At 41.3% G+C, this 18752-nt stretch overlaps 1 protein-coding gene across 2 annotated transcripts in view; it reads left to right on the top strand.

Annotated features, from left to right (window-relative positions):
• ATP2A2 (ATPase sarcoplasmic/endoplasmic reticulum Ca2+ transporting 2) overlaps positions 1-18752 on the top strand; it is a 57316-nt gene that overhangs the window by 33937 nt on the left and 4627 nt on the right. For both annotated transcript variants that reach the window (XM_065904447.1, XM_065904446.1), the window contains exons 8-19: positions 546-1010; positions 5550-5638; positions 6296-6398; positions 7260-7391; positions 12400-12522; positions 12617-12835; positions 13540-13875; positions 14908-15128; positions 15555-15757; positions 17511-17596; positions 17884-18017; positions 18582-18699. In XM_065904447.1, the coding sequence (XP_065760519.1) occupies positions 546-1010; positions 5550-5638; positions 6296-6398; positions 7260-7391; positions 12400-12522; positions 12617-12835; positions 13540-13875; positions 14908-15128; positions 15555-15757; positions 17511-17596; positions 17884-18017; positions 18582-18699 (2229 nt within the window). The remainder of the gene's footprint in view (positions 1-545; positions 1011-5549; positions 5639-6295; positions 6399-7259; positions 7392-12399; positions 12523-12616; positions 12836-13539; positions 13876-14907; positions 15129-15554; positions 15758-17510; positions 17597-17883; positions 18018-18581; positions 18700-18752) is intronic.

Here is an 18752-nt window from a genome sequence, read left to right as displayed (position 1 = left end):
AATAGAGTGGGGAGGGAAACCTTACACTTTGAATACCAGTGCTTGAGTGGAGGTCCTCAAGAGCAGCTCCTGGTCCTGGTCACCCTTCTTATTTCAGGGATGAAAGGAGAGGTGGAGTTGTTGGAGCCAGAGGTGGAGAATGCTTAGGGTTGAGAGCCGTATAATGTTTGAAAAGTCAGGAACACAGAGGGGTTAAGCTCTGCTCCAGTCCAAAGCTCTCTGCAAGTCAGACTCAGTGAGGAGAGATTTCGGGTGGGCCAGTGTAGAGGGCTCTGGGACAAGTGGGTACCATTCTCACTACACGGAGAATCACAGAGAGAGATACTACACCCTGAAGTATTGTTCATCATCAAAATTTGAAGACTGGTTACCTGAGTAGTAGCCACTTGAGGGTCCAGTAGAATGTGGTGAGTAGATAGTAGTAGAGAGGCCCGGTAGAGAGTCTGGGTGCCCTCATCAGAATCCACACAAGTCTGAGTTTACTAGTCAGGATTTAAGTAGGATATGGTGTTAATCTCTTAACCGGTTCTCTCCTTCTGTCCTAGGGTACAAACATTGCTGCTGGCAAAGCCATGGGAGTGGTGGTGGCAACTGGAGTTAACACTGAAATTGGCAAGATCCGAGATGAGATGGTAGCAACGGAACAGGAGAGAACACCCCTCCAGCAGAAACTAGATGAGTTTGGGGAACAGCTGTCCAAAGTCATCTCCCTTATATGCATTGCAGTCTGGATCATAAACATTGGGCACTTCAACGACCCAGTTCATGGAGGCTCCTGGATCAGAGGTGCTATATACTACTTTAAGATTGCAGTAGCCCTGGCTGTAGCAGCCATTCCTGAAGGTCTGCCTGCTGTCATCACCACCTGCCTGGCTCTTGGAACTCGAAGAATGGCAAAGAAAAATGCCATTGTTCGAAGTCTCCCTTCTGTGGAAACCCTTGGTTGTACGTCTGTTATCTGCTCAGACAAGACGGGTACGCTGACAACAAACCAGATGTCCGTCTGCAGGGTAAGTGGGAGTAGTTTAAGAATCTTTCTGAGTTATGGTTGTTGATCCATCGTAAGAATATGCCCTCATGTCATTAGAAGCGTTATTGTTACTGTTAATTTTATTTTTACTATAGTTAACAATGATTTGTCAGTTTCAGGTGTACAGCATAGTGATTCAGAGATGTATGTGTATTTTCTTTTTAGATTCCTTTCCATTGTAGCTTATTAAAAAATAATTGAGTATAGTTCCCTATGCTATACAGTAGATCCTTGTTGGTATGCAATAGTGTATATATGTTAATCTCAAACTCCTAATTTTAACCCCTCCCTTTCCCCTTTGGTAACCATAAGTTTCTTTTCTAGTCTATGGGTCTATTTTTATTTTGTAATGAGTTAATTTGTATCTTTTTTTTTTTTTTTTGGTTCCATATACAAGTGATATTTTATTTGTTTTTCTCTTAATTTACTTAGTATGATCTCTAGGTCTATCCATGTTGCTGCAAGTGGCATTTTTTTGTTTTTTTAAAGCAGTTATTATAGTGTAGTTGATTTACAGTGTTGTTAGTTTCAGGTGTATAGCAGAATGAGTTATGCATATACATAACATATGCTCACTCTTTAAAGATTCTTTTCCCATAGAGGCCATCACAAGAGTATTGATCTGTTTTGTACATGGTGGTGTGTATGTGTCAATCCTAATCTCTGTTTGTCCCTCCCCTGCTTGTTCCCTTGTAACACAAGTTTTCTACATCTGTGACTCTACTTCTGTTTTGTAAATAAATTAGTTTGTACCTTATTTTTTTTAGACTCCACATAGAACAAGTGACATTATTTTGTTTTTTTATGACTAATATTCCATTGTGTGTCTCTATACCACACCTTCTTTATCCAGTCGTCTATCAGTAGACAGCTCGCTTCCATGTCTTAACTGAGGTAAACAGTGCTGCTCTGAACATGGGGGTGCATGTATCTCTTCAAATTAGTTTTCATCATTTCTGGTTATATGCCCAGCAGTGAGATTGCTGGATCATAAAACTTTTGATTTATAATTTGATACCTTTTTATGTGCTTTAAGCAAATTGAATTGTATCTGATAGAGGTTATCTACATGAGTGATATACTTGTGTTGGGGAAGTAACTATAAGCAGTCTGTAAATGTGTTAGGTGACTATGCTTCCTTTATTTCCCTGTTCTTCTAAGTGTATGTATGTTAACACAAGCTTCAAAGTAAGAATTGTATAAAACCAGCTAGTTACCTGCCTCCATAAAATTCTAATTGGTACTTTCTTAACACATTGAATGAAACATGTTTTTCTTCTTGAAAAGTAAAGAATTGCGTTTAACTTGCTTCATTTTGTGTTCATCCTTCCTTTCTCTTACATTGTTTTGACTATCACTTTAGGATAAAATAAACTGTTTAAACCTGCCCTAAGCAGAAGAAAGAAATAATATAATGATGCAGCTGAATGAAGTTCTTTCATGTAATTCGGTTTCCATAGGTTTTATTCAAACAACTTTGAGGTAGAAGGATGAGAAAAAACAAACAAAAAAAAGTATATACTTCCAGTTAGAAAATAAGTGTGTCATGGGTATGAAATGTACAGTGCAGGGAACAGTCAGTAATAGCGTAGTATCTATGTGTGGTGGCAGATGACAACTAGACTTAACGATGATCATTTTGAAATGTATAGAAGTATCACATCATTATCCCATGCACCAGGAAGTAATAACATAGTGTAGGTCAGTGATACTTCAAAAACAAACAGAAAAAGAGCAAATTTGTGGGTTTCAGTCTGGAGGGTGAGAAATTAGATGAAGGTGAACAAAAGGTACAGACTTCCAGTTAAGTATTAGGGAGTGTCATGTACAACATGATAAGTGTAATCAGCACTGCTCTACCTTATATGTGAAAAGTTGTTGAGAGTAAATCTTCAGAATTCTCATCACGAGAAAACAATCTTTTCTTATATTGAATCTATATTAGAAGATGGATATTGACTAACTGATAATCATTTCATGATGACTGTAAGTCAAATCATTTGTACAAGTCAAAGTAATTTTTCAGGAGAGAGACAACTCATAAATGTTGAATGAAATTCATGTCAAAGATTCTGTTTGGGTCATTAGTTCAATGAGAGAAAATCAGCAAGATGGTAAAACTAGTTACAGGAACATGTGAGGAAGTGCTCAGTATTAGAATAGGACTAGTTAGTGTTAGATTATAAAAACTGGTTAGTATCATACGGGGAAATAAAACTAAGTTTTATCTTTTATAGAGGACAAAAAGCCACAACTTCATAAAACCTGAGCCTTTTATAATAGCACAGTGAAAGAATGTTAAATTTTCCCAGCACACTAAAGCTTCTAAGTGCCTGTTAAGTAATGCTTCTGATGACATTGAAAGGACATGCCATCATCCCCTTGGCCTTATCTCTGGGTTTTAGATAATGGGTTTTTTTAGCATTAGAAATTGTTCTTGTTTTGATACATTGAACCCTCAGACTCTTTTACTGAATTTAAATTTGTGGTAATTTTTTGATATACGCACCCTCAATTCTTTGTGTTATCCAAAACCCGATACTAATAGCTCAGTTGGTAAAGAAATAAAGGACAGATGTTCAGGTGGCAAGCTTCTAGCTTGTCTTAGGTAGATGCAGAGTGTAACTGAGCTACCTAAATTTTCTTTCCTTGGTCCCAAAAAATGTTGGATTTTTTTCCTTATATTTTCCCTTAAATAATTTGATTTCAAATGTTCTGTTAAAGAAACAGCTTGCCTCTTTGTTCTGTTCTACCTTTGGCGACAGAAAGCTGATGCTAATCAGTATTCTACAGGAGGTTTCTTGCAGTGGGTTGCATAACTGCCCTTGACTTAGGGGTACTTTCATCATGCAGTTTCTAAATGGTTTACTGGCTTGCAGTCTAAAAATGCCTGTGTGCATTCAGATTTAGTTTGTGTGGGTTAGAATTCTGAATGTTTTAGAATATTTTGTACTGTGGTGTAGACCCAAAGAGCTTCACTTTTATATACAGCGTCATTAAAGAAGTGACATGGTGTAGTCATGATGCCAACTTGCTTTGATAAGTCTTAGTGCAGTTAATTTTTCACATGACTTCGTTTGAATCGTATGGTAGTACTGCTCAAGAGGTTAGAAAACATAGACTCTGAGAAATTGTGCCATGTCTGAGGGTCCCACAACTTTTAATAGTAAGGTAAAGTTCAGTTTTCTGACAGGAGAGATAAGTAAAACCTGTTTCTGTCTCCCACTTAATAATTGTGTAACCTCGAGCACATCCTTTAACCTCTTTTTACTCCTTTTTTTCCTCTTCTGTAAATGTCAGACATTTTTGGAAAGAGCTTTCTGCCAAAATTCCTTTTTTAGATGTTGTATCTGCTAGGAAAAAAAAACTGTAGGAATTGGTGACCTTGCTGCATGTGACCTTGGACATGAATCTTTTCCTTATTTGACACACCAATTATATGTGTTTGAACTAGAGCCTTTTACCAGGAGTCACCACAGTTTTAAATCCCACAGTTTTAAATTATATATAATTTTTTTTTTTAATCCTTTTGTCTCACAGCTTTAGTTCAGTTCCCAGATTGATTTAGTTCTGAGTATACTTTTGAAATGAAGCTTCCGGAATTTAAAAGTATATGCTATATAATAAACAAATCTTATGAAGCAAAGGAAGTTATTTTAAAACAAAATCAGATTTCCTTACTGAATATGAGTCAGAATGCTCTGAAAAAATTTTTTTAAAGCATTACATGACTCTTTTTTTACTTGAGTTTAACATGTTAAAAATTCTTTATTGTAGAATGGTTTGATCATTCCAAACTGGACTTCTGAATTACAAATTGGAAAGCAAACCAAGAGGGGGGAAAAAATACCTTCACCTTAAAAAACTGGCTCATGTCACTTTATTATTCTGTAAAATTAAGAATTCCTTCCTAAAGCACGCTTCCATCTGTTATCGTCTTGGTAACATCAGTTCATTCAGCTCTGCGGGCTCCTTACTATATACATGTGGTTGTGCACCTTCATAGAAAATGAGCTATTACCACAATAAAAAGTAAGTGGGAAAGAGTAGAGAAGCAATTTGTCTTATTTTACTTGGGGAATGTTTATGCAACTCTGATATGTGAGTTTATTCTTCCTAGGCTTTTACTCTTAGCTCTAAAGCGGTGATACCTAGGTCACTTTCTCAGCCTGTCATTTGGAATTCTGAGTATTCTAAAAAGTACTACTGAGTCTTCGGAACTGACTGGCCCAGAGTCCTCATAACTTGGTTTTCATGTATGTTCTCTTTCTCCTCTGCCTGGTGCCATTGCTGCTTATTTATTCAGCACCTCAGTGATGCTGTTTTTCAGACTGTTAGATGAATGGAGTGGGGGGGAGCAGTCTTAATAGTGTCTAGTTAGAATAGGAACAATACTTCTCATGCTGAGCTTCGACACTTAAGTGAGAAGAGCCTTTTGTCTTAGCAAAGGTTATATGCTTCTAGCATTTTTTTTTTTTTTATATCTTTTAAACACTTAGGCTGTTTTTTTTTTCTGTAGATGTTCATTCTGGACAAAGTCGAAGGTGATACCTGTTCCCTTAATGAGTTTACCATAACTGGATCAACATATGCACCTATCGGAGAAGTGTGAGTAAACCTTCCTTGTCTTTTAAAGGCTCCACGTTGGCAGTTTGGTGCCTATATAGACTTGCAGTGTCTCCGAAGTGTTTGGATAGTTTTCCTGATGTAGGTCCTGGTTATCAAAATGGCTTACTTTTTTAAAAATAAAAATTGGTAATGCATACCTGAAAATTGATATACAGTTGAAATCGATTGGTTAAGCCAGTGAACCTTTTTCGTCTTTTGAGGCCTAAATTTTCAAGTGTAGTTTCTGTTTAGATGGAGTTTTGGAGGTGATTTTTTATTTTTGTTTGTTTGCCATGCCACACACAGTTTGCGGTATCTTAGTTCCCCAACCAAGAACCAGACCCAGGGCCCCAGCAGTGAGAGCACCACGTCCTAAGCACTGGACCACCAGGGAATTCCTGTTTTTTCTTTATGGATACCAGTGGTGGAGGAATTTCAGTAACTGAGAATTTCTGGTCTTTACTGATTCACTACTGATACCAGAGACACATTCTATTACCGTCTCCAGCATCGGATTTCTAGGAGCCATCACTTGAATTCTTTTGAATGCTTGCCAATCTGTTGTACACAAAATTCTATTTTTTAGTAAAAAAATAAATAAAAATGACCACAGTTGACCACAATGTGCTTTAAGAGTTATTTTTTTTCTTCTCACAGACATAAAGATGATAAACCAGTGAAATGTCATCAGTATGATGGTCTTGTGGAACTGGCGACAATTTGTGCTCTTTGTAATGACTCTGCTTTGGATTACAATGAGGTGAGCCTTCTCATAAATGAGAAACTAGACCTGGCTGTTTCTAGTTCAGAGGTGCAGTGGGAGGGATGAAAATCTAGCCTTCGTTCCTCCCCCTTTTTTAAATTTTCTTTTCGTTCCTCCCTTTTTGAAAGTACGAGTTCCTGATTTTATTTGCCCTTTCCATTAAGAGCTTGTCTCTTAACAGAGCCAGCATGATCTACCCCAAAAAAGCTGGGAGCCTTTCATATATTCTCTGTGGCTGAGCATTGCAGTTACTCAACTTGGAGCTGTAGCATACATGATGTTTTCTCTTCTGTGTGTAGCTTAGTTACTATAAATGAGTAAAACCCAGGATACTTTTTCCTGAAAGTACAAGGGTGTTGATCTTGGCTTTTTCAGATGGATATCATTGCATCCTTGAGGACAAGTTGAGGCTTAGAAGGTTGTTTTGATGATGTTATTATATAAAGTTTAACCAACAGAAAACCTTCTTTCCTCCCTTTTTACATTATAAACAGTGAGATACATTTTTTGGTTTCTAAAGGCAAACCAGTCCCCAACAAAAACAGAATATAAATTATGTAGAATGATAAATAATGACATGGAATTACAAATACTATTTGCAGGCTCTCATGTTTCACTTAATACTGTGATTATTGGCTTATAGTTCAGGGGAATGAAAGGCGTAATTATTAGAAAAAGATCAAATGCACACCTGTCCTTTGAGTTTATTTTTAATCATTTGGATCATGTGCTCCAGGATAGGATAAAAACGACCCAGAGAACAATGATGTAATGGAGGAAAAAGTCTTTATTAAAGAAAATTTACTTGTTTTTACTACTTTTCCCTTTTTGTAATTTGTATGCTTTCTGCTACTATAGGCGAAGGGTGTGTATGAAAAAGTTGGAGAAGCTACAGAGACTGCTCTCACTTGCCTGGTAGAGAAGATGAATGTATTTGATACTGAATTGAAGGGTCTTTCTAAAATAGAACGAGCAAATGCCTGCAACTCGGTCAGTATTTGAACTTGGTGGTGTTCATGCTGCCCGTCAGTCCACTCACTCACTGTCTTAGACAACTTACTCTATACTTTATTTCCTCAAATTCTCTCTCGGTATCTCCTTCTCCATCTTCGCTATAAGGTAAATTGATCTGGCCATTTGACCAAGAAAATAATAGTTACCAATGGACAATTTCCATATGCAGCCACCTGTGCTGTGACATGTACTCTTTCTGCTCCCAGTAAAACCCAGCTGCTCCTTGTCCCAGCATCTTTTCTGCATTATCAATCTCCTATCTCTACTGGATCTTCATTAGAGAAATAATAGTTGTTTTTTATCTTAAAACTTTTTCACTTAAGCATCCTGCTTCTTTTCCTTTATTGTAAAACGTCTCAAAGAACCATTTTTATTTCACTTTTCCCATTTTCTGAGTCCACTCCAGTCAAGCTTTTGCCTCCTTCCAGTCTATCAAAACTTATCAGAGTTGCCCATGACCTTGTGTTAAATGGTCTAATTGTTTATGCAAGTTTATTACTAACACATTTTAAAGTTCACAGAGCAAAAGTTGACAGAAATAAAAGGTAAACTAGACAAATTCACAATTAGAGTTGGAGATACACCTATCTCAAAAATTGATAGAACAAGCAAATGAAAAAAAATCAGGATATGGAGCAACACTTGTAAATATACTTAATCCTTATTTCTGTTGTGCTGCTCCTACTATGCTTTTCAGATCCATAAGGAACAATTTACCAGAATACACCATATTGCTGGTCCATGAAGCAAGTCTCAACAAATTACAAAGGATTGTACAGGCTGACCACAATAGAATTAAACTAGAAATCAATTAAAAAGATGATACGTAAGTTTCCATCTGAAGAAAATGGAAAAGCAACTACAAGTAGAAGGAAGTAGGAAATAATAAAGACAAGATCAAAAAGCTGTTCTGAAAGTTTTTATATCAATAAATTTGACAGCATAGAAGAAATGAACAAATCCTCTCAGTAGCACAGCTTTCTAAGAAAAATTGAATAATCCTATGCCTGTTAAATTAACTGGATCTATAATTCAAAATCTACGCTTCCCTTCAAATTATTCAGGCCCAGTTGTGCCAATACTGAAGAAATACAACTTTTCAGGAGTTCCCTGGCTGTCCAGTGGTTAGGACTTGACACTTACCCTCAAGCTGCACAGTGTGGCCACACCAAAAATGGCAGAAAACGAAACTTTTATCACCAGCATAACTTTAATAGCAAAACCTGACATTGATGTAACTTTCATAATACAAAAGTAGAGATTCTCAGCACAATGTTAGCACATTGAATCTAGTAGTAATTAAAACTTTGACATGCTGTGTTTATATGAGCAGAATTATTACAACTATGGTGAGTTGGAGTAGCAATACTGGGGGGTGCAGGTGTGTCTGTTAGGTGTGTGAACTCTAGACAAATGTGTGATCCCTCACCTGTTCTCCCTTGCCTGTCAGAGCCCCAGAGCCAGGATTTTCTTAGGCTGAGCAAAGTGGCAGGCAGGATGGACTGACCTGTTAAGGACCCAGGTGCTGGAGGCCGACAAGATGGCCAGTGTCTGCCAGCAGCTGTTGCAGATGGTTTTATTCAGGTTTAGCTACACCAAGTGTGTGAGGCCACAGAATCCAGTTGACTGGTCATTGCAGGACAGGTCTAGCATGTGGCCCCAAAAAGGGCTGGCAGATCCATGACATGGACCTTGTTCAGGTTGCTGAGGCTCAGGCCTAGTGTTTGCTGACCAACTTGTTGCTTATGGTCATGGTGATGCCAGCTGAATGGACCTAAGCAATAACCTCTGTTCTAGCCAGAGTGATGAGTGGTTGCTTAGCTGAGAAGCAGAGTAAGTAACATGTGAACAAGATGTTACCATACATGAAGGTCAGAGTGACAGGCAGTGGCAGGTAGAATTAGAACAAGGGGAAGAGAAGAAGCCTAGATGCCCAGAAGCAACCTAAGGAAGCTCAGAAATGGAAGCTGCAGAAGCCAGAGAATACAGGTTGAAGGGACTGTGAGGACAAGCAGGAGCAGAAGAGGTCTAGGAGGAAACAAGTCAGGCCCTGAAGTCTGCGTCTGGTCCTGCCCTTGCAGACCTGGAAGCACAGAGCCCCACTGCAACAGGGTGAATACCGTCTCCCTGCAGTGCATGCAGGATGGTGTTAATGCAGTCTGCATTGGGTCCTCTAGACCTGTTCCCAGTACCCACTGCCTCCCAGCCTTGGAGTTTAGGTTTCTTCAGAGTTGGGCTCTGCTACACACAAGCTCTTAGTGTCAGACCTATATACCTGTCATCTCCAAGGGGCAGCCAGTCAGTGCTTGAGGCTCCTCGTTGTAGCACTTTAGTGCTACTGTTCCTTCAGTCAGGGTTTTCTGGTAGAAGAAAGAGAAACAGGAGGTTATAAATATAGCCTTCCTAGTTATACAAAAGCAAAGCTTATTTCAGCTATCACTGTGGTGACTTTTTTCATCCTTCCTTAGGTATCCAGGGCAGATGAGGAGGCAGTGTTTTGGGGGAGTAGGGTGGCACCTCAGAGCACAGGTAGCCTAAGGTGGGCAACAGTGCACCTGTTAAAGACATCAGCTATTTAAGCATTTGGTCACCACGCCAAATCTCAGGTTGTAAAAAGGACTTTAGGACCATGCAGTCGAATCTCACACTTGCAGGCAGGGAAACTGAGGCCCTCAGTGACTTGCATACTATCTCACAGTGTGAGGCGGAACGGGACCCTGCTCCAGCACTCTGTTTTCTTACATCAGTGTGCCTCTTTTCTACTCTCCAGGGAAATCAAAACTCGTGCCAGAATGGAGGATGCCTCAGCTGAAGTATAGAATCTTTCACAGTAACTCGATTCATGCTTCACAAGCAACAGTCTCACAGCCACAAGGGTCTTGGACCTCTCCTGTGGCATCCTTGCCCAGACTCATGGTTTCCATGAAACAAGTCCAGGTCCTTTGTTTCTGTTTTAGGGAATACACCCCACTTGTCAGTAAGCAAAGCCACATTGTCTGATAGCTCTGTTATTAGTTGGTGTTTGACTAAACCCTTCAGAGGCAACCTGAAGAGTTCAGCTTCACAGAGACTGATGTTTAGAATTACTTAATTACCTCTAACTACTCAATGAAGGGAAACAACCAGCAGCAATAGAGCAGGACCAGCTTTTTAAGGCCAAGTGGCCCCTTTGGATAGGACTGTTGAATTTCACAGCCCTGGTCCTGGAAGCAGTGGCTTTGTCCTCTCCACCCAGGATGTATCCAGGTGGCACTAGTGGTAAAGAACCCACCTGCCAGTGCAGGAGGTGTAAAAGATGCAGGTTCCATCCAAGGGTTGGGAAGACCCCCTGGAGGTCAACCCATGGCAACCCACTCCAGTGTTCCCGCCTGGAGAACCCCATGGACAGACAGTACATAGGGTCACAAAGAGTCAGATAGACTGAAGTAATTTAGCACGCAGGATGTACCTGGTGCCGAGGTCACACCTCACTCAGTCACTGGACATTCTTGCAGTCTTCCCAGAGCCATTGGTACAAATGCTTAATGGAAACTAGATACATGGGAATTCCCAGTGGTCAAGACTCTGCGCTATCTCTGCAGGGAGCACTGGTTTGATCCTGTACACAAGATGGCCGTGTGGTGTGTGCCACCAACCACTGCGCCACCCCCCCCCCCCAAAAAAGACAGATAGATAAGTGATCTATCAATCAGATAATGTTGAATTTAGTGATTGTCCTTTTATTGCTCTGGCTGAGAGGATGGCTTCATTCCACTCACAGTTGCCTCTGTTGGTTGCTGAGGTTCTTTGGGGCTTTTACAGTTATTATTAAATGTTTGTCTGAATGAGGGGAAAATCCATGTAATTCACCACATAATTGAATATCAAGGCAGAATATCATAAGATCATTTAAATCAGAAAAGGCATCTGATAAAATTTGATCTCAGTTTATGATAAAAACTAAGCAAGCATCTTCTGGTTGATGGTATAAATACACAAAGTTAACATTCCTAATGGGCAAGAGAATTTACTCTCAACATTTCTATTCAGTGTAGTACTGGAAGCCCTAGTTCATGTAATAAGGTAAGAAAAAGAAAGCCAACAAAAAATTTGAAAGGATAAATAAAGTATGTTGATTTTATGGTAATATGACTGTATATATAGATAAACCAATGGAATCTGAATCAGTTTTTGTTTTACCTGAGCTGTCAGTTTATCCTCTCAGTCTCTCCCTCCCTAAAAGAGTCCTTTACTTGTTCTCCCCCCAACCCTATCTCCTTGGCTGTATCTTCCAAGAGGCTCCAGGGCCCAGGTCTCGGCTTTTATGTCTGCAGTTACTCCCTTGAACTCTTCTCTTCTTACGACTTTAAATACTGTCACTGTGCTGACATCTAATATAGTCACTAGCTGTCTAAAAGTATTTAAAATACTGAAGTGGTGTGGTGTTCCTTGCCCTTCCTTCAGTTAATTCTTAACATAACTGCCAGAGCTTGAAACTCTCCATTGCCTTCGTGTTTCACTTGTTAAAAAAGCCAGATGTCTTACAGTGACTTTCAGGATGCTACAACCTGCTTCTGCAACCTCTGCCATTAACCCCTAATCTTTTGCAAACTTGCTTCCTGCCGTGTTGCCCTGGAGGCTCCTTGAACTGCTCGGTCAGTCTGCATAATGTTTTCTCTGCTCACAGTCACACATCCTTCATGTTTTGACTCATATATTGCCTTCTCAGTACTGTATGTAAAACTGTAACCTAAACATACATAATTTTCTCTTCCTTGCTTATTTTTAAATTTTTTTCTCCATGGCACTTATAATCTACTTTCACATTCTAGTGTGTCTTTCCCATACTAGAGGGTAAGTTTTATGAGGGTGGAAACTTGTCTGTTTATTGTCTATTGCTAAATCTCCAGTGTCTGTCACGTAATAGGTATTTAGTGAATGTTTAACTGTTAAAAGTTTATAGAAATTGCTATCCAATAATATTCCATATATGTTCTCTTTATAGGTCATTAAACAATTGATGAAAAAGGAATTTACTCTAGAATTTTCACGCGATAGAAAATCAATGTCAGTTTATTGTACACCAAACAAACCAAGCCGGACATCAATGAGCAAAATGTTTGTGAAGGCAAGTACAGCAGCTTGCAATTAAATGTTCTTACCAGGATTGGAATCCCGAGTGAGCCAGTAAATAAAATTGTTCTAAATCTTAACATTTCCAGGGTGCTCCTGAAGGTGTCATTGACAGGTGTACTCACATTCGAGTCGGAAGCACTAAAGTGCCCATGACTCCTGGAGTCAAGCAGAAGATCATGTCTGTCATCCGGGAATGGGGCAGTGGCAGCGACACACTGCGGTGCCTGGCCCTGGCCACTCACGACAACCCGCTGAGGAGGGAAGACATGAACCTCGAGGACTCGGCCAACTTTATTAAATACGAGGTCAGCCAATGGAAAGCTTCACCCGCACCCTGCGCATTCATTCTGTTTGGGTAGCACTCCTTCAGTAAAAGGTCAGATGAGTCTTGCTTTTGCTGAGAAAGGGCTGTGGTTGTTTGTTTGTTTTCCTGCGGGCCAAATGTATCATCTTTATAATTTAAGTTGCTGCTTCAAACATACAGTTAACAGTTTAATACAGTCCTGTTACTTTCAAAGTACAATCAAGGCTAGAAACGTATTTTGCTGCTCTCATGTAAATTAAGATAATGTAAAAATTGGGGACATTTTCAGAATATTCATTAATTACTGACACATTGTTCACGTGGAAAGATTCTGTCTGCTTCTGCTCTTGGAGTTCTTTCCTGTCGGGTATGTGGCTTCCTGGAGCCTTGAACAGTGAAGTTTCTAGTTCAAATTTGATTACTATGGGTCACTGATTGGCTGCTGTCAATATGTTCCTATTCCTCAGTTTATTTTTTCCTTATTTATGAATATTATTAATGAAAGCTCAAGAATTATTTGGTAACAAGAATGTAGTGATATTTTTGCTTCTGATTTATTAGAGTTAATACTATTCTTCATTGGATGTATAATAACATCAGTGGTGTGAATTCTGCCATAAGAAAATGCAGAAACCTTTGCTCTCCACACTAGGGGGAAAAAACTAGAATTTCCTGTTTTGACAAAAGGTGATTCTTTGACTATAGACCAATCTGACTTTCGTCGGCTGTGTGGGCATGCTGGACCCTCCGAGAATTGAAGTGGCCTCCTCTGTGAAGCTGTGCCGGCAGGCAGGCATCCGAGTCATCATGATCACGGGCGACAACAAGGGCACTGCTGTGGCCATCTGCCGCCGCATTGGCATCTTCGGGCAGGACGAGGACGTGACAGCAAAGGCCTTCACAGGTCGCGAGTTTGATGAGCTCAATCCTTCAGCCCAGAGAGAAGCCTGCTTGAATGCTCGCTGTTTCGCTCGAGTTGAACCTTCCCACAAGTCTAAAATTGTAGAATTTCTACAGTCGTTTGATGAGATTACAGCTATGGTGAGTGTCTCTAGACATGTACAGGTAACACACTGCACAAATACAGCAGATTCTAATTCTGATCATTAAATTTTTAGTAATAGCTCCCATATTTGGAAATTCTTTCTTTGTCACAATCTGGGCTGTTTGCCGAGGATTCTATTGGCATGCAAGATTCTGGGGAAATTTAAGACCTAGAAGCCTGAATCAGTCACAGGAGAAGTATTTGTCATGGTTAAAATGTATGTGTTTTTATCTCACGTTTCTAAAAGCTGATTTAGGACATAACTACTCCGTACTCTATCACACATTGGGAAAACCTCCTCTGAAATGAGATGGTACTGGTGATGCTTTCTCTGTTGATGAAGCATTTCCCATATTCTTTCCTTGCATATGATTTTTCACTAAGATGTTAACATTGTGTCATGCTTGCTTTTGCTGCTTGTCTATGAAAGGTTTCAGTTTTTAAAACAATTTTGTTGCTGAAAACCAGCTGTTCTAGTTGTCTTCCTCTTTCCTCCCCTCCCCTTCTTTCTCCGAGGAAAGCACCATTCTGAATTCAGTACTGGGTGTTTAGTAAAAGTATAGAAAACACACACGGGAATGATAGTTTTGTATCTGTAGGCGATATTTAAGTATTTTTGCCCTTTTTTGGCTGAAAATGGCATATTATAGTTTATGTATTTTTGAAGTCTGCGTTGGCTCTATTTGAGATTTATCCATATGGATAGAAGTATTTTGTCTTGACTGCCATGTAGGTTGTGTTCTGTTTTGTTTGGTAAAATAAGTAATACAGATTGTTTAAAGTCCCTTTTGTTCTACTTCCTCTGAAGTGTCACCTGTAAGTTTTGTTTGGCACTTTCACATTTCCCAGGTTAAAATGTGTTCTGTGACACCAGCTTACAAAAACGAAAACTCTCCCAGAAAACTTAGCTGCCCAGAGGTCCAACAGCTCCATTCATTCCCTGGCTTCAGGATGGCCAAGTGATTGTTGGCAGTGTGTGTGTTAGGTAACGGGTGTGCAAATAAGTGGTGGGTTTCTTGGCCTTTCAGACTGGAGACGGTGTAAATGATGCTCCTGCTCTGAAGAAATCTGAGATTGGCATTGCTATGGGCTCTGGCACCGCGGTAGCTAAAACAGCCTCTGAGATGGTCCTGGCTGATGACAACTTCTCCACCATTGTGGCTGCCGTGGAGGAAGGACGGGCCATATACAACAACATGAAGCAGTTCATCCGCTACCTCATCTCCTCCAACGTCGGGGAGGTTGTCTGGTGAGTCCCTGTGAGACTGTGTGTTTCCCTCAGCTGGGGGTTCACGTGGCAGCAGCTTCGCTCTTGGTGCAGTGGGAGGGGTGGGTGGCTGGCGGAGGAGGAGGAGGCGGCCTTTGTGGAGGTAAAGGTGCTTCTTCTGGCCCCCAGGAGGGCTGCCTACGACTGTCCCAGTGTGCAGAGAACACACTTGAACATAGAAAGGGGTTTAAATTAACTGTATAATACAACGTAAGATTCTTGGCCTTCTAAAAATTAAGTTACTTTGGAATTTGGGTATAATAAACGTTTTATGATTACTCGGGGGTAAAGTTATTTCAAGTGATCATTGCTGTCGACCGATTTTTATGGAAGAGGAGGGGATGTCGATGTTAAATAGTGGGCAAAAATAATTTGGGGTTTTTCTCTTCTTTCCTTGGGTGGACACAGTATTTTCCTAACAGCAGCCCTTGGATTTCCTGAGGCTTTAATTCCTGTCCAGCTGCTCTGGGTCAATCTGGTGACAGATGGCCTGCCTGCCACTGCACTGGGGTTCAACCCTCCTGATCTGGACATTATGAACAAGCCACCCCGGAACCCAAAAGAACCACTGATCAGTGGGTGGCTCTTTTTCCGTTACCTGGCTATTGGATGTGAGTATGGTTTTTTATATTATTGGTTTTTTAAAAAATACTATTTATTTGGCTGCACTGGGTCTTAGCTGCGGCATATAGGATCTTTAGTTGCGTCATACAAACTCTTGCAGCATGTGGGATCTAGTTCCTGACGAGGGATCGAATCCCGGCCCCTGCATTGGGAGCATGGAGCCTGAGCCACTACATTATTGATTTTTAAACAAAACGTTTGAGTCCAAACATTTCATAAATTGATCCCTTAAAAGCACATTTTTTTTCTATCCCCATATTAGTGTAGCAAAATATGGCAGCTGTCCTCTTTCAGGTTAATGAGCTGTGAATCCAGTTTGCAGTAAGGTTATCCCTCATTTTAGCGCTTTTGTTCTTCCTTTGGCCTTTTTGAATTAGGTTCTCAGATTTAACCCATGGGCAAAGGGAAATACAGGGACAACTCAGGCCTTATATCACCAAGATTCCCTTTCCCTAAGTGAGAGAAGGGTTCTGTGCATTTATCAGCAGTGTTGGCTCTCCTGCATGTATTGTCACTGTCCACCTCATCCTGACCCCGGATGCTGCTGCTCTCTCTCTCTGATTGTGTAGGTTAGGAAAGTGAGGTTCAGAGAGGCTAAATGACCTCCCTAGGGTCCCATAGGGCTTCCCTGATGGCTCAGTGGGTAAAGAATTTACCTGCAATGCAGGAGACGCAAGTTTGATTCCCGGGTTGGGAAGATCCCCTGGAAAAGAGCATGGCAACCCTATCCAGTATTCTTGTCTGGACAATCCCATGGACAAAGGAGCCTGGCAGGCTAGAGTCCAAAGGGTTGCAAAGAGTCAGACATGACTGACTACACACCCACAGGGTCCCATAGGAGACTTTTTCAGTAAATTGACATGACTTAACAGGAGGACTCTCAGCCAGCCAATACCCCTGCAGCACAGTTTATCATGTGTCTTCCCAGCAAATAGATCTATCTTATGTATTTATTTTCGCAAGTGATGGCGTGCTGTAAGCACCTGTATGCTGAGCCTCGTCTTGGCATTTTTCTCCCTCTTTGTTGGGTAGTTTTATGTCAGCGCACCACCTGCCCACTGTTGCTGCGATTGCTGGGCTAGAGGGTGCGCGCTTGGACCTTGAGTGGCTACTGCTGCACTGGGGCAGTCTCTTATTCTCAAGTTCCCGTGTTCTCTACTGCCCTTTGTTGCTTCTTTGTAATTTGAATTCAGAAGTAATTGCTGGGGGGTATAGTCCCAGAACTGGCTTTGAGCACTGTCAGGAGCTTGGTGTTCTGCACTAACTGCTCTAATGGCCTTTCCATATGAAGGTTCTGCCAGGCCTTTGATGGAGCAAAGACACTAGAGTGTAACTGGAAACCTAAGTTTGCCAAGCAATCATGGAGGGGCGATCAGGTGCTCTGGCACAGCATGGCATCACATGGAGGACAGGTACCTGCAGCCTTAACATACTGACTGCTTGTTAGAGAGGGCATGACTGGTGTAAAGGTCCTCCCAATTCTAGTCGTTCTAGTAGGTTCTTTCCTTCGCAGATTCTTAAAGGAGAAGCTGCCTGGTTCTTTTGTACCACAGACATCCCCTCATTGTGGAGACCCTCTAACTGCTTTAGCTGCTGCGAGTTAGCAGGTGTTGTGGCGGCACAGGCTCAGTGACCCTACGTCTCTGATCTCCGTCCCAGGGGTTGGCCCGTGAAGCAGTACCTGCAGAGATGCTGCAAGCTGTAGAACCCCATGAGCATCAGTGTCATATCTGTTCCCAGGTTACGTTGGCGCTGCCACAGTGGGTGCTGCCGCATGGTGGTTCATCGCTGCCGAGGGTGGTCCAAGGGTGTCCTTCTACCAGCTGGTACGTAGCCACCTTTCTTTCTGTACCTTAGATGCAGATGCATTGTAAGCTTTCACATACAAGGGTGTCCTTGAGCTTTCTGTGGTTTGGATGTCTATCAAATACTCTTTAAGAACTGAACAATAAGCAGTTGCATCTAAGATTGTTCTGAAAGACCAGGGCTTCTCTGAGAAATGGGGTGAGATCCTGTGTGGGGCTTTGTTCTGGGCTTAGTGTGGAATTTGTGTGTGGACCTTGGAAATATGTCTTTGGCTGATTGGGAACTTGGTGTCGGGCTTTTGTTGCAGAGTCATTTCCTACAGTGTAAAGAGGACAACCCGGACTTTGAAGGCGTGGATTGTGCGGTCTTTGAATCCCCATATCCAATGACAATGGCGCTCTCTGTTCTAGTAACTATAGAGATGTGCAATGCCCTCAACAGGTCTGTGAGTCTTCATAACGTGCTGGGGGGTTGTGTGTGTGTCATGGTTGATTGAGAGTCACAGGAAAGCTCTGCCCTCCCCAAAAGGAAGAACAAGCAGCACCGGTTTTAAGAGCTTAAGTCATCATCGCCTCCAGGAAGCAGTGGGAGTGCTTAGCCACATGTTCCTTAAGAGACGGCAGAGGCCAAAAATAGGGACTTCAGTGCCCACAGGGAAGGAGCTGTTGCCCTTTAGCATCAAGACAAACGGTATCATCTAATTATGCCAGTGACAAAAATGGAAATTTCAAAATAGCCTAAGTGTCAAGGGCAATTGAGAGCAGCTTTGAACCCACTGAAATAAGATCACTCTGCCGAAGCCTAGATTTAAATTGAAGTCTGTCCTACATCTGAACGTTATTCCTTAACTTTGCCACCATAGAAACTTAATACAGTTAGGTCAGTGGGCAGTGCCAAGGCAGCCATCACCTTATTGAAGTGTGGTTTCAAACATACTCTGTCAGTGAGGGCACATGCCTTTGCCCTTTGGCGGGCACGTTTCACCTGCCTCTCCTTGTTCCGCAGCTTGTCTGAAAACCAGTCCTTGCTGAGGATGCCCCCTTGGGAGAATATTTGGCTCGTGGGCTCCATCTGCCTGTCGATGTCGCTCCACTTCCTAATCCTCTACGTGGAACCCTTGCCAGTAAGCAGTGTGGGGAGCCCGGGCTGGGGCCTGTCTGCCTGTCCAGCAGGTTG

This window comes from Muntiacus reevesi, chromosome 13, assembly GCF_963930625.1.
Source record: "Muntiacus reevesi chromosome 13, mMunRee1.1, whole genome shotgun sequence".
NCBI classification, from domain to species: Eukaryota; Metazoa; Chordata; class Mammalia; order Artiodactyla; family Cervidae; genus Muntiacus; species Muntiacus reevesi.
The sequence above is the reverse complement of the archived record's forward strand: the minus strand, read 5'-3'. Positions and strand labels throughout refer to the sequence as shown.